We start from the raw sequence: 15,106 nt of genomic DNA, 5'->3' as shown, positions 1-15,106 counted from the left end.
AGAAGCCAGAAAAGAGGAATCAAAATAAGAGGTTTCAGAAACCTCTTCCTGCACCTGCACTGGGTAGGGTACAAATTAATCAGGTTAATACTATTTGGAGAGGTTGTAAAAACCCGCTCAGCAGCAGTTTTCAATGGCAGGTCAAACAAATATTTGTGAAGCAAGACATATACGTGATTTGCCTCAGAGCAGAGAGATGGCATAAATGACTTCTGGCAGATTACAGTTTAATGCTCTCTGATTTGAATAAACAGAAACTTATAGGGCAAGCTTTTAAGAAGCCATTTTTGGTTGAAGTTTATTTAAAAGCACTATGAAGGACCAAGATCTCTTCCTAGTTTTTATCATCGTAACATCTCAATAATGAAATTTCTTTCACAGGCCAGTCCCAGATGCATTATTTAAACACCTCTAATTCCTTTCATCAGTAAGTCTCATTCCCAGCTTGATCTGGATGAAATATTAAGAAACGGCCTGAGTATCCAGAGGAAACTCAGTAGGAAATCGGTTGGTTGACAGAAACTTCTTGGCCTTTCAGATCATTTTCTGGAACGAGTCAGCAGAGTGCCAACTGTTGTGCAGGTGAAGAACACACCAAGAAACAAAAGATTCATCCTAAGAAAGGTCTTTTTAATTATCTTACTCTTGGTCCTGGTATTGAGGAGTAAGTACATGAATGTGCAGGAAAGAAGGAAGTACTAGGACAGCATTTCGGGCCAGCATTTTTGACATGAGTCTAACCAGAAGACTGCAACCTTCTAGACCCAGCCTCTAGGTGGGAAAAAAAAAAATCATCAACAGGCACAGCAGTTCGTGTGTGCCTTTTTCACATCTGAGACTTTTCAACTCAATTGGTAGAAACAGTTATAAGGCCAAAATGAGAGGAATCCTTCAATGCTCAGTGGGCAGAAACAGCTCTTCTGGGTTTCACCCAGACAGAAGTCCATGTCCTGCAGGTGCAGAGAATCCAGGCAACTTGGCTGATGCATGTGCATTTGGTAGATGCTATGTGACTATCTAGCTACTTTAGAATGTTATATATGTACATATACTAAACACTACGGACTAACATGAATTTAATATGTAATTGCAAACATTCATTTTTATTCCTTTGTGGCACCTTGGCCAACGTCAAGACAATAATTGCATAAGGCAGCTGAAAGCCGTGCTTCTCTGGACTTGTGTACAAACCCCAAAGTGCCACCATTCAACCTCCCCAGCTCCACCTGGGCTGGTATGGCTAGATGGCATGGCACAGCATGATTAAAAGATAACAGCTTGGCCTCCCCAAACTAGGACAGCCACTAGTCAACTTGAAATAGTGACAAGCTGCTTCTAGTTTCGGAATAAATTCACCAGCAAACAGCTTAGAGAACTCCCCGCAACCCCCTGCTATTTTACAGAGAGAAACCCTCTCTCTGCGAAACATACAAACCACAGCAGAGCCATGGAAAGTGGTTGGGGGAAAAGGAGAACTGTGGGATGTAGAAATATTTCTTCAAAATCTAATGCCAAGAAAATGTGTCTCTTCTGTCAAAATACAGACAAAAACATTGCTTAGGGTTTAGGACCCAACACTTCTCTCTTAAAATAAGCGTTAGCAGGAAGGGAGAGGGCAATTCAAAATTTTTTCTTAGAAATAAGGATTACAAACTTGAAAACCAGCCAGGTATCAGAAGAAGAGCGTATTATAACCACACTACCTAAACGTGTAGACCATATGCCACGCACCTTTTTCATTGCAGATGCAGTGTGCTATGCCGTAGGGGCTGAAAATTGCTGCTCTTTTAATCTCTACCTTGGTACAACTGTGTTTGCAGAAGATGCTCAGCAACAAGATGAGTTTAAACTCATTAATTAACCTTAGTGATTACAATGTATCAGAGAAGATGGCTGCAGTCATATGACAGAGGTCATGGAAATACACTTAAGTGAAATCAAAAACCATGTGAATGGAAGAAAAGAACAAGGGCAAAACCTGGCATGACATTTCACACTGCGGAAATACTTTAAAGATATTACACAAATTTCTTTCAAAAAAAAAAAAAGAGATGTTATGCAAGTCACTATTGTGCTCCTTCTCTCTCAGCTCTCAGATTATAGAAACCAGATTTAGGAAAGATCAACTAAATCCTGCCTTCCACCTGCTATAAAAATATTTTCTCCCAGTGGTGTATTAGCTTCTAACCCAAAAGAACTGAAACATTTTCCATAAATATGGCTGCACATCACTAATACAATACAGCCTGCAGGCAGCTACTGGGATTTTTGCAGGATTTTTTTTTCCCTATCACTTATTTCCAATGCAAAAAAAGTTCTGTAGAGATAATGGTTGCTTTACCCTCCCTGGAGAGAAAAGGATTTTTCTGATCAAGCTACAACCACTGCTGTTTTTTAAAAAAAAGTTTCTATTGTTTTTGTAACTGATTGCTCCTACAGCATTTCAATTTCCCATTGCATCTAGGTAATATTACCATGGTATATACCCTGCAGTTTCTTATATTTAGTCTGTGGAACACCTAAGGAGTCTTGCAGTAATGGCAATCAGCACACATCCTCTCTCCCCCTGCGCCTTACATCTTCCCTTCTGCGAATGCTCTAAGTATACATTCCCTTTTGCCTTTAGTTTGTTGTATTTCTTCGCTTTAACATTGAAGGCATTTTTGGTCTTTGAGATGCAAACCAGAAATTGCAGTAATACTGTTTGGTTTGCAGCAAATTTGTATGGCTTTATAATAAGCCATCAGGATCTAATAAGGAGACTTGCTAAAGTGGGTGTTCATTATGCATCCATCTCAAAACCCAAAGAAACGCCATTTCTCATCTCTTTGGGAGCATTTCTCCAGTTTCTCCCCCACAATGTTTTTCTTGTTCCTGCTTAACAGGGAGGAACTAATTTCTGTCTTTCTTCCTTAAAGAATGCAGACCTAGAAAGTGCCAAATTCAATCAGGAAAGCAGTAGCCGGTTCAACGTCCCTCCTGACAGGTTCTTATAACTTCAGGAGGGCTGGAGGGAAAGGAAATGTGAGGAATCCCAAAAAACCTGCATCAAGGAAAGAGGTTTGGCCTTTCCTCAGACAGTCAGCCAGAAATCAATCTTGAGGGAAGAAAAACATGGGAACATTTTAGCTTCTTCCAACTTACTTCTTAAGCCTTGCCCCGTAAATCAGTACCTACTCATCTTGAGTTCAATGGGTTGCATATGACGGCATTGAGAGTTGCAGAGGACAGAGCACATTGCAGGATGGGACCGTGCCTGACATTGCATAAGTAAAGAGAAAAGCAGCTCTTCAGTACCTCTCTGTGACACTGCACAATCTGTCACAACCTTAACCCCTCCATCTGCAGCTTGCCGCCACACTACACACACATTTGCAGAAGCCAGTCAAAACTCTCTTTTTTGCCTCTCCTCACACTTTTACCCAAATCACTCGCGTAAAGCATCCTGCAAAGGGGTTGGGGGGTGGGGGGGAAACGAGGCAAATTATAATTGATTCATCGCAACTGAATAGCTTTGAAAAGTCCAAGACTTAGCAGGGGAAAGGGGAGACAATGTGTCATTGAGGTTTCTGTCTTACCGCATGACAAAATCTGCTTGATCTATTTGTTTGCCACAGCCGCTCTTTTTCAGGATCCCACCGTTTCCCACCACGGAGCATTTCTTCAGTGGCAGCTGGAAGGGAGTAGCCTAGCAACACAAAACAAGGACCGGTTTTACAGAGGAGAACACACGCATCTTTGTAGCAGCCGCTCCTGGAGAACCCGGGCAGCTGGCAGGGCTCAAACTGACGAAAGAAAAGGGACAATTAGGAGCTAGGGGGGAAAAAAAAAAAAAAGTACAGAAATTAGCTGGTAAGTAGACATAGAACAGTTCTTATCCCCACTCCCCAAACCAGGATGCAAACAACGTGATACAGAAGAAAACAACATCTCTGGAAAACCAGAACTGCCTAAAGTCCTGATGCAGCTACTGACTGAGCCAGGCAGTCACGTCAGAATGAGCCTTCTAGCCAAGCTGCAAGGACACAGGGGAAAAAGACAACCAGGAAAAAAAGAAAAGAAAAAAATCCATGAAAGTGACCTTCCTGAGTTGGTATACAAAAGGCAGCTCTGGGGAAGAAAGGAAGGAAGGAACAGGGAACGAGGTGATGACAGAAGGGCACTGGGAATCAGAAGTCACCCTGGCTCCCTCCATGGTTGTGTCGCTGGGACGGGTCACTCTGAAGCCTTAGGTAAAGATATTTAGAGCTTGACAGAAGCTCCTTAAACACTCAGCTGCCCAGACACTTGATAAATTAAAATTAGAATGGGACCATTTTAACTAAGCAGCTCTTGTAGCAGCTTAGCAGGGCATTAAAGTGCAAGGTCAAATTGTCATGCTATCTTGTGCATCAAACAATAATAAATTAGATCTGTATAGTCTTCTCCGTTCCAGAGGATCTCGAAACTATGGGTGGGACACCTTCCTGCCAGCCCCAAGTCATTCACCTTTAGTGAGGCCAGGACAGTCATTTAAACAGCACACCCTATATCAGTGCAGCCTAGCGTATTAAAAAAAAAGAAAAAAAAAAAAAAAAGTGGTGAAAAGTCATGTGAATTTAAAGCAGTGTGATTTAGTTACAGAATGGAATTTCTCTACATTACAAGAGTTAATATTAGTTAATATTCTCTTCATGCAAAAAACTCTGCAGGGATTTTTTATTTATCAAACCTGTCAAAACCTGACTTTGCAGTAGAGACAAGTTACTGCACAGGCCTTCAAGAATGCAAATGCCATGGTGACAGGATGCAGCATCGCAAAACAATTCTCCTCTCCGGGAGGACAAGGTAGAACGGTGGCAGCACTTGTCCTCACTTACGTGCACAGAGCAACGTCTAACATTGCATCATGTATTCACCGGGCATTATGACATTGTACATCGTCCAGAAAGCAGACCCAACATTATAGCACAAACTCTGTATTTGTTAGGACTTACTTCTAATGTCTTATTTCTTTTCTTCCTTAGATTTATTTGCTTTATCTTCCTTTCTCAGAAAACTAGATTCCATTCAGCTAGTGCAAAGCCACAACCTGCTTTCTAATGCAAAACATTAAAGCATTTTGCTTATCCTAACTCTGGATTAAGATATGCTAAAGCAGAAAAATAAATTTTAGTTTCCTGAGGCCCAGCCACTGTTAAGAAGCCAGTGATAGCACGGTGGAGCAATACTAAGTATGCAGCTGCATTCTTGTGTATTCATCTGCCTTCTCAAGAACATTTTTTAATTTACACAGTTATTGAACTAGTAGCATATCTTGAAATTCAAGGGACATCTCATCTCTGAGGTGACCCTGACCAAATGAGGGCCTACATGCTCAGTAAAGCGAGGGGGAGGGGAATCAGAGAAAATGTAGGAGAGATATGTTTTATAAATAACAGTACCTTTCTTATTCAAGATATATCAAAGCTCCTTCCAAGGGAGCTAGTTATACAAAGGCAAGGCTGTGACAAATCACAGACAAAGGCAGCAGCCATTAACTCTTGCTTTTAAGAGTTGTTGGACACTGTCACATAAATTATGTGGCTTTAGTACATGTTGAGTGGCTTTAGACACCCAAAATAAACATTTAGGAGTTGCTAAATGCTTCGAAATACTGTGAGTTGCAAACAGCCTTTGATATTGCTTGAGATGACTTGCTGTCCTTCAGGCTTATATCCTGTTATGCTCAAAGATGGTAATATTAGTTGTCATTTGCATACATACTTTGGGAAACAAAAAGCGAAGCTTTGAAACTCTTGTCCTTCAGAGAGTCCAGGAAACAAAAGAACAAGATCAAGGATGCCAGGGTGACTTGAGGGAGCCAAAGGAAAGTAGAAGGGGCAGATAAAATGACCATGGAGTTGTCCCTCTGCCTAACCTGCAAAGAAATCCGCTCGCTCTATGGACATAGGAGGAAAACCAGGCTGAACACAGTTCTCTGTGAAAAGCCACCATGCCCACAAGAGCCCACAGAAGCTTTTGCCTCCCCCAGCAAAGTACTGAAAATTCAGGACATGGCACAGACATTGGACAGAGTCTACACACCACCGTTTAGCTTAAAACGTTCAACGGATGCATTTTTCCAGATGACCATGCTTACAAACTTTCTACAGACATTATGCAAAAGACCTAGTTCCAGTACCATAATGGGGTGGGGCGGGGGTGTAAAGGCCTAAGGATTAAAAGTCCCTGCTGCTTGGTGGGATTTCAGCTGCTTTGAGCTTAATGAAGAGCAATTGCTTAAGATGACCTGGGAGAAACCTGCATTTGTTATCTTGCACATGACTTTTCTTCAAACATTTAAATCACAGATCGGTGTTATTGCTGAGACTGCAGGGGCATTTCAGGAACTCTGCGCTGAGCCTCTTTGTCCCAACAAACTGCCTGGCCATACACAAATCATACAAGTCTTAAACTCAAGTGTTGCCCATAAGTGACTATGAAACATATGGCTCCTTTTTTTCTCTACAAAAGGCATTTTGTTTTTCCCTCTTTCAAAGGAACAGGCTCCTGGGCTTTGAAATTGTTAGGAAATCACCACCCTGTAATCTAGTTAGCAGCAGCGTACCCAAGCCGCTGCAGGACGTTAGTGCGATGGCACACTTCTCTCCCCTCCACATCCAAAGGATGCTCATGGGACAGATAGCACAGATAAAGGCACTTGGAGGCTCTTCAAAGCTAAAATGCTGTGGGCTTCATTCCGTGACTTCCCATAAGCATTCAGCTCATTCCTTCCTTTGGGCTGCCCAAAATAGGAGGTGCAAACAGCTTAAGCAAAATTGCAACACAATTAACCAAAACGTAGTTCCAGCCCTAACACGCAATAGAATTACTCAGCTTGTTACTAGCTTTCCACATCACTACTGGGCTTTCAAGATGTTTCCCTGCATCCTCTAGCTGTTCCTACTGCTGGCTTGACAGGGATTTAAGGTTGAATTTAATACTTAATTAATTATCAAAACCTGGAGTTATTTTTTTTCCTCTAAGGGTAAAAAACATCAAAGATGGACTCCAATAATTATTTGTTTCCTCATGCCAAGTGATTTTATGCTCTCTTCACGGTGTGGGTGATCTGCCTTCAGATTTTTTGAATGTTATGTTGGGGTTGAAGGGTTAGAAGAATGCTACAACTTGCTCCAGAATTAAACCAGTTTTACTTTTTTGTAAAATAGACTTGGGCATTACTTGTAATTTCAGTAAGAGGCAATTTTCAATCAAGAGTGTTATATTTTTAAGGTGATGGTGCTATTTGGAGATAATACTATATAGTAAACCCAAGTTTGCTTCTAGGTTTCTATTACTGGCAAAATGTGTTTCACAGGACTTACAAAAACCTTCTCATGCTTTCCTTCTTTACCACCCACAGCGTAAGTCTTTGCTAGGCAAATTGTCAGTTCATCGTTAACAGCTTATAAGCTCTCACATTGTGGGGACCCAGCTGTCATTTATGCCAAATGCTCACAAAAAGCTCAGTTGTTTTTCTCCTTAGAATTGTAAACTGGCCCGAAAAATGCTGGCTTTGGACTGTAAAGTTGTAACAAAAGCATTTCCGTTAATATTAGCTTCCTGAAACTCCTGTTATTTTCATTGTCAACATATTTGTTATTTTCTTCATTCATAAAATTTTAATGAACAGCCAGAGTCTCGTGGGCGGACTAGAAAAAAAATAGCGCAGCATCAGTTCATCTATTGTAATAGACAAAATGTAAAAATAAATGACCAACTATGATTTGCAAATACTGTTAACTAAAAACACCTTGCATATTGGAAATAAGCGGGATGAATTCCTTTTAAAAGTAAGTGTCAAATAATTTTAAAGAGCATTTCGTAAGATGGTTTTTAAAAGGCATCTCCAAACAAAACCAAAGATGGAAAGGCCCCATTGTCTTATTTTCCCTGGTTTAATACAATGAAATTCCACTGATAATCAATGAAGATGGTTTAGTTCTTATTCATGTAAATGAAAGAACCACCTGCACATCCCCCTGTGAATTTCATGACAAATAAGCACACAAAGCAATAGATTAAAGACTCCCAATTGAATATGGGACTAATTTAACAAAGCATCTATCCAGCAATTCACTGATTAGTTTCATCATTCATCTAAGTAGAAATAAATCATTGTCATCAGTTAAAAGACCATTACACAGTACTAACAAAATATAATTTATTTTAGATAATGCTACTCTAATTCACTTTGATTTCATTCTTAGTTTGTTAATGCATTAATTTTTGCCCACTCCCTGCCAAAGACTTTAATCAGCAACCAAGTTCTTACTGGGAAAACAGGAAAAAATTACAGTATTTAGCCTCTGATTTAATGCTGAAGATGTCAAAAACAATGAAAACACTGAGACCATAAATTAGAATAAAATGGTTTTTTAAATAAGCATTTTGAATTTGCAAGAGATGCTGTGATTTTACTGTCCCTTTGGAGAAGGCAGCATCCTGACGAAAAGGGCGTTGTTCTACCGATTTTCCCAAGGAGACAGCAAAACCTCAAGAGTTAACGAGAAGCCAAATTCAGGTCTTAATAAAACATTTTCTTGCACCTTTGCATAAGGAAGCAGCTGACACTTTAAAGGATAACTCTCTTTGTGTCAGCCACAGGTAACGTGGTGTTGGTTTTTACACTCTCAGACATGGTGGGATGGCAAATGCTCCTTCTTCATTGTTTACAAATCATCTTCGGTCTGATGGGCCTTTTGTTCCTCCTACAGAGCTGTCAAGACATGACAGCTTGACGGCAACCGGCTCCAAAAAACACCAGTGTCAGGAACGGTGTATTCTCTATAGGGGAACGTGGAGGGTGGCTGTGGTTCCCTGCATTTAACTCGCTCCTCTCCGCCAAACTGCTCCAGCCCTGCCCTGACCCAGGCACAGGAGCCCAGAGCAAGGAGAAACTATTGATGGCAAGATAATGAACACCACAGAGGTCAGGAAGAGCTGCTCCTCCTAAAAGAGAGAGGACTTTTCAGCCCACCTCCCACACTATGCCACTACAGCAAGACAGCTGACGTTCTTCTTTCCGTCCTTTAGAAGTAATTGTTATTTTCTCGGGAAAATAACTGTTTTCACCAAAAAATGCTTAGGGTTAGCGTTTGGGGTTCTTTTAGTGAAAACTGAAAATTTTGAAAAAAAAGAAGATGGACTTTTTTTTCAGGAAGATTTCCTTTAAAATTGGGCGCACTGTTATCTAAAAGGTCTTGCATGTAGTAATTCATAACTTCAGACATTTTCTATCACACACCTATTTCCAGCCTGGCCTTTCTGTTTGTAGTTACTGATTGAAACAAATGCACAAAGTTTGAAACGCATCTAAAATGTTAACAATAATTTAGAACTCACTTTTGTATAGAGAAACAGAAGAAACATGGATTAGAATCAGAGTATCTGTGTATGAGTGCTGGAAAGGAAGAAAATCTTCTCCATATCATAAATCTTGAGAGAATGTTGGGGGCTGGAAGACACATGCATTTTAACATATTAAGAAACCACATTGATACTTTTCTGGCAGATTTACTGAATGCCATATAATTCCTAAATTGTTTTGTGCTCACGCAAAGCTTTATTACAAAAGCACATTAGTGAAACTGTTGAAAGCTATATTTCGCATGTGCAAAATCTGTCAGAATCACAATGCATGTTCCACTGAGACTTGCTAAATGTGTGTGTTAGCTATAACTCATACAAAATTCTCTATATGCCACTAATATGTGAAATAATGTGTGAAATTTTAAGCAAGAAGCAAGCCAAAAACCTTGCCTCTATGGTAATGCTGTCACAAAACAGAGGGACAGGTATAAGCATATACCTGTTTTCACCAAAAAATGCTTAGGGTTAGCGTTTGGGGTTCTTTTAGTGAAAACTGAAAATTTTGAAAAAAAAGAAGATGGACCATGCAAGCATGTCTCAGTCATGACAGCAGTGTCTATCAAGGACTGAAGTGGAATTAAACATTCAAGCTCATGTAAACTTTGTGCTCTTCACAAATATGTACTTCAAGCAGTATTGTTTTTCATTAGATTAGTATCTCATGAAATATTTATATGGGGACACAGGACTGCAAAGACCACTTAGGAGACTGAACACATTGCTCTGCGGCTGCAGGAAATGCTTTTATATCCCAAAGGATACCTGGGATATTAACTGCACAGCAACCACACACAAAAGAGAGAACGCTTCACAACATACCTGCATATTCACAAAAAACATGGAGTACCAGTAACTAGCTGGCAGTCACTTTTAGTTCAAGCTGTACTTTAAGCAGAACTTCAAAACAGTGTGCTCTCTAATAGCTTTCCACCCAGCATGAAGTCACTGCAAGTGAGTACTTGCCGTGAATTAAAAGAACATTTCAAATTGCTGCTGTGGCATTTAATTCAATGGAATTGGACTTCATACAGCCAGGATAGCACAATGTGGGGATTATGAAAAAAAATTCACATTTGGAGAGTGTAACGGTTTATTTTAGAAAACAGACTATTGATGGTATATCATAAACAGTATTTTAAACAATGAACACTCTGGGAATGTGAAGGGAATATTTCTATTTTATGTGACATATAAGACAAGGAGACATTAATGGGTGGGAAATTCCAAAGTTCTGGAAGAGTTCTGGATCCAAAGTTTATGGCCTGCAACGTACTAGGACCCCAAACTTTGGATTAAAAGGGAAAAAAAGGAAATACTGTTTCATGATTAATGAGAAAAAGGAATTCAGCCTACTGGGGGTGGGGAGAGTATCTCTTATTCTGGAAGATGTTATAGCTTCCAACATTTCCAGAACTGGGAGGTCTCAAGAAGGACTTAAGCTTCCTTCCAAATAGCTGCATTCAGATGTTCCATGGAGCAACCCAGTCCCATGTAAACTGTACAAAATGCAAAAATCATGTACAAATTTCATGAAAAACAGCTTGACCAGAATTTGTAAATAATTGCCTGTGTTGGCTTCCCTAAACACCTTCTCATACACTTGAATAACTCAGTTGATTTTTTTGTTTTAATCCTGTGTGGTAACAAGGATAAACTTCGATTCATAGGTTGAATCACTAAACTCTGCCTGCAGCCACAGAATCACTTAGCAAATCCTTCCTTTTACTTGACCATTTGACATTGTCTTACGCCATGCTGAGCTTAGAGGAAAACAACATCCATTGTGTGGGATTCTCAGCCCTGCTCTGCTTTGCCAGCACCTCCAGAGGTAGGTACACAACACCCTCCCACTTAGATTTCAACCAATTCAGACTTCTATGCTCGCATTGCACAGCATTTACACACTAGGCAGCAATTCACCTCCCAGTTCACTGGCACTCTATGGCAGAAAGGCATTCAGACACACCAGGTATTCCACTGGTTATTTAATACTGCACTACGCTGAATACTTAGCAGCAACCCCTTATCTTTTGGGCTTAGAGACCCAACTTTGAGGTGCTGCTTCTGAAGGTTTTGCCCATCCTCCACTTTTTCCCTGCTCCTTTCTTAATCTGCTCCAAGTCTGAGCAGAAGAGAAAAAGCTAAGTATATCAAACTGTATACACCAGGGTTGCATTGATACAATGCTCTCAGCTTAAGTCAAAAAAAGTGCATTGAAGCATTTTTTAATTTTGACTAGATATTTCGTGGAAACAAGGGTAAGCACAAATCATCACTTCGGGGGGGAAAAGACGTTTTTAGCGTCATGCATGTCTATTAAACAAAAAGAGTAGTTACTACTTTGTAAGAGTTCAATGAGTTATTCTGCAGGCCTGTGAAAATGCAGTATAACATTTTTAATTAATCTCCTGTGTTGCAGTGCACAATTTCCTAGCTGAGGAAGTTACTGTACATAGGCACACATTTTAAATTTTATGCATGGAATTTTTTGTTAAAGTAAATAACTATAATACTCCCATTAGAGACATGTAGACAGAAAACAAATAATATGATTGCCCAGTCACAATGTCCTCCAACCCTGACTGTACTTTCTCCCTCAGCGATTTCAGGATGGAAGAACAGTAACAAGCTGAAACCAAAACAGAATAGGGAAAATTGCAGGATATCTGCTTACTTATGCCTCGTGTAGAAATAAGTACACAATGTACTCTCATGTTGAATTACTCTCTTGTGAGAGTGTGGGACAACACACAGTCAGCAAAGATAGCAAAATATTTGGAAATTTTGCAAGACCAACTATTGTTCAGTAAGGGGTACGACTCACCTATTTTCCCAGCATTACAAAGGATTTCTCAACACAGTTTCATATGCGTGCAAGGTTATTACCAGGACCAATCCACAATCAAACGCACAGTTCCTAAGCATTTAAGATCAATCCTAACCCTGCAGAACTGATGCAGGATGAATGTTCCTACAATCACATGAGCAGAATACAAATAATGGTGAAATGCAGCAATGGCCTGCATTGAACGTGGGTGGGGGTAGGAAAGACAGCACGCAGGAGTGCTCTGAAGAAGGTGTCAGGAGACCCATCTGCATGTATGCGGTTGATTTCCTAAAAAGATCATCCAGCTACAGAAACACGAAATTCTCTAAAATCTTATTAGTAGCACACAGTATATGCGAGAAATAAGGTTAGTTTCAGCTCATAAAAAATATAAAGGGCTTCCAATTCTACTTGTATAAAAGACAATAACACTTAAACAAAGGAATGGCTCTTTGAATCCTGAGGGCCCTCTGATGGCACTGATATGAATAAGGAGCTGCAGCAAAGGAAATCAATCAATTTCTACAGGCATCAAAATACGGATTTAGTTATCGTATGACAGATACCAAAGTTTAAAGCTTTGGCTTTTAGTATTTTTTAGGATGTCTTGAAAGCAATACGCTCCATTTAGCAGGAATATTAACAACTGAGCTTCTACAAGGAAAAGATCCACTAATCAAAAAATGTTTCTTGCCTTTGCTTTACCTCTAAATAGTTCAGATGAATCAAGACGTCTGTTGAGAATTACTAGTTAAAAAGACATCAAAGACAACTAGCAAGGATTGATCTCTCTAGGAAATCTGCAATTAGAGTTTGAGTGGAGTTTAAACACTGAGATTGGTTTCTGGCAGCATGGAAGCACTGTTGACTTTCTTTAATACTTGCAGATTTTTTTTTTTCTTCTCCATTAATGAGAAAAATTAAGCCTCTTAAGAAAGCTTCATTTATCTTATAGATAAGGAGGAAATATCTAACTACTTTAAGCCAAATTTTAGACTTTGAAAACTCCAAATTTTACAAAACAGATGCAGATACATTTACCAATCTTTCTTTCACTAAAAAGAAAACAATTCCCCCTGATTCCAGTCAGGTAAATGGAGATAAACAGCAAAGTAAACCACAACAGAGAAAGGTTAGCTAGGAAACATTCTAGAGGCTCTGGTGTTTCAATGTGTTTAGAATAGTTTATGGGTAGTGACTGGATGAAAAAGCCTTATGATATTGGGCTGGTCAGAAACGTTAAAAAAAAATCCAACATGTAATATCACCTTACAGATACAGTGAGTTCATTTAAACGCACTACTGAACTGGACGAAACAATGGCATGAATCCAGAGAAGTGAGCAATCTCTTTTTTTCCCCTCCCATAGCACACAGTCAACCCAAATAGATAAAATATACTAAGAAATAAGAAACAGTTTGAGGAATCAATAAATGTACCCAGCTCCAAAGAGCTATTATATCTCAGCCAGGTCAGAAGCCTGCATCAATCTGTATCTTACATCTTTAGCCTGTCCTTCATCCACAAACCTAGATGGCATGTGAGTTTGTTCATGTAACTAACAACACAAGAAAAGCTGACCCATAAGAGTTGAAAAGCAAATAACAGCATGCAAAGAAAACAACGCAAAGAATTTTAAGGACTGCATGTAAAGCAAGGGTATAGGTCTTAATTTAGAGTACTATCTTTCTTCAGGGCAGTCTTTCTGCAGAAATGTAGAGCCAAGATTAAAAGAGCTTGCTGAAAAGTAAAAAAGGTGGTTAGCAGCATAATAGGATTTACATATAATGAGTGACTACCAAATTGTTTAAAAATGGATGTTTACCAAACAAGGAAGCAGTTAGAGGAAAGTGCAGTGCCATGTAACGTCATCTCTAAAGGTTATGAAAACAGAGGTTTAGAATTCCAGAGAGGCAGAGGGGAAAAGCTGTTACAATTACAGAATCAATGAAGTTTCCATAAGCTATTTATTTTTTCCAGTAATGAAAACAAAACTCCTTAAAATGAATAGTATTTCACATAGAGGCATGAGACTAATTTATGACCTTGTTTGAGTAACTTACCATAAACTGATTTGAACAAACAACTATCATTTCTAGATCAATAATAAAACAATTAGTAATATAAAATTAAAATGGGGAAAAGTGTCATTTCATTATATAAGAGTGTGGGTTTTCCAAAAAGCAAACAGAAAGTGTCATTTGTTGCAAGCCTAGACAAAAGCTCGTTTGGGGCTAGCTCCTCTACTGCGAGCACAGCAAAACAGGGAGGGTAGACTTCAGGGACGAAACCCAGCCAAAGACGGAAGCCTCAGGAGCACAGGGTACACACCAGAATCTGAAAATTAGAAGTCCAGTTGAACTGTGCAGACTGAGGCAACTGCAAGCCTACTGAAAGGCAATACAGAACTAAATTAATTTCACATAAAGGGACGCCTTTTTTCCCCGGCTTGGCGCTTCCCTTGGTTTTAACATCATATAATTCAGGTAATCTAGGCCAACCTCCGGCTCCGGGCTGGCTCACCCGTGAAAATTGGTCAAGATATGCTGATTCTGACGTGCTTCAGCGCCTCTGCGTCACGCAGGTAGTCTTTGGCTGTGACCTCCTGGATGGTTTCGCCGACCGCACCCGCTCGGGGCGCGGCGGGGCAGGGCCCGGGCCGCCGCCCGTGCCGGCCGTCAGGACCCTGGTCAGCTCCGCGCCGGCGGCTGCAAGCCCACAGGAGTGGCCCGAGGTACCCGCCGACATCACTTCCGCTTACATAATCGGAAGTGCTAGCCTCTGGCGTCCGGTCTTCCCTGGAACAATTACAGTAGTAACTTCATACTTTTTCATACCTTGATTATCCTCTTGCTCTGAGCAAATACAACCCCTATATTCTTG

General features: G+C 40.1%; 1 protein-coding gene across 1 annotated transcript in view; it reads right to left on the bottom strand.

The window, feature by feature from the left end:
* ST8SIA1 (ST8 alpha-N-acetyl-neuraminide alpha-2,8-sialyltransferase 1) overlaps nt 1-15,106 on the bottom strand; it is a 144,205-nt gene that overhangs the window by 68,721 nt on the left and 60,378 nt on the right. Inside the window, exon 3 of the mRNA XM_075506497.1 lies at nt 3,579-3,688. Coding sequence (XP_075362612.1) covers nt 3,579-3,688 — 110 coding nt within the window. The remainder of the gene's footprint in view (nt 1-3,578; nt 3,689-15,106) is intronic.

The sequence above is a fragment of the Mycteria americana genome, chromosome 1 (assembly GCF_035582795.1).
Source record: "Mycteria americana isolate JAX WOST 10 ecotype Jacksonville Zoo and Gardens chromosome 1, USCA_MyAme_1.0, whole genome shotgun sequence".
NCBI classification, from domain to species: Eukaryota; Metazoa; Chordata; class Aves; order Ciconiiformes; family Ciconiidae; genus Mycteria; species Mycteria americana.
Note: the sequence above shows the minus strand (reverse complement) of the source record. Positions and strands in the feature narration are given on the sequence as shown.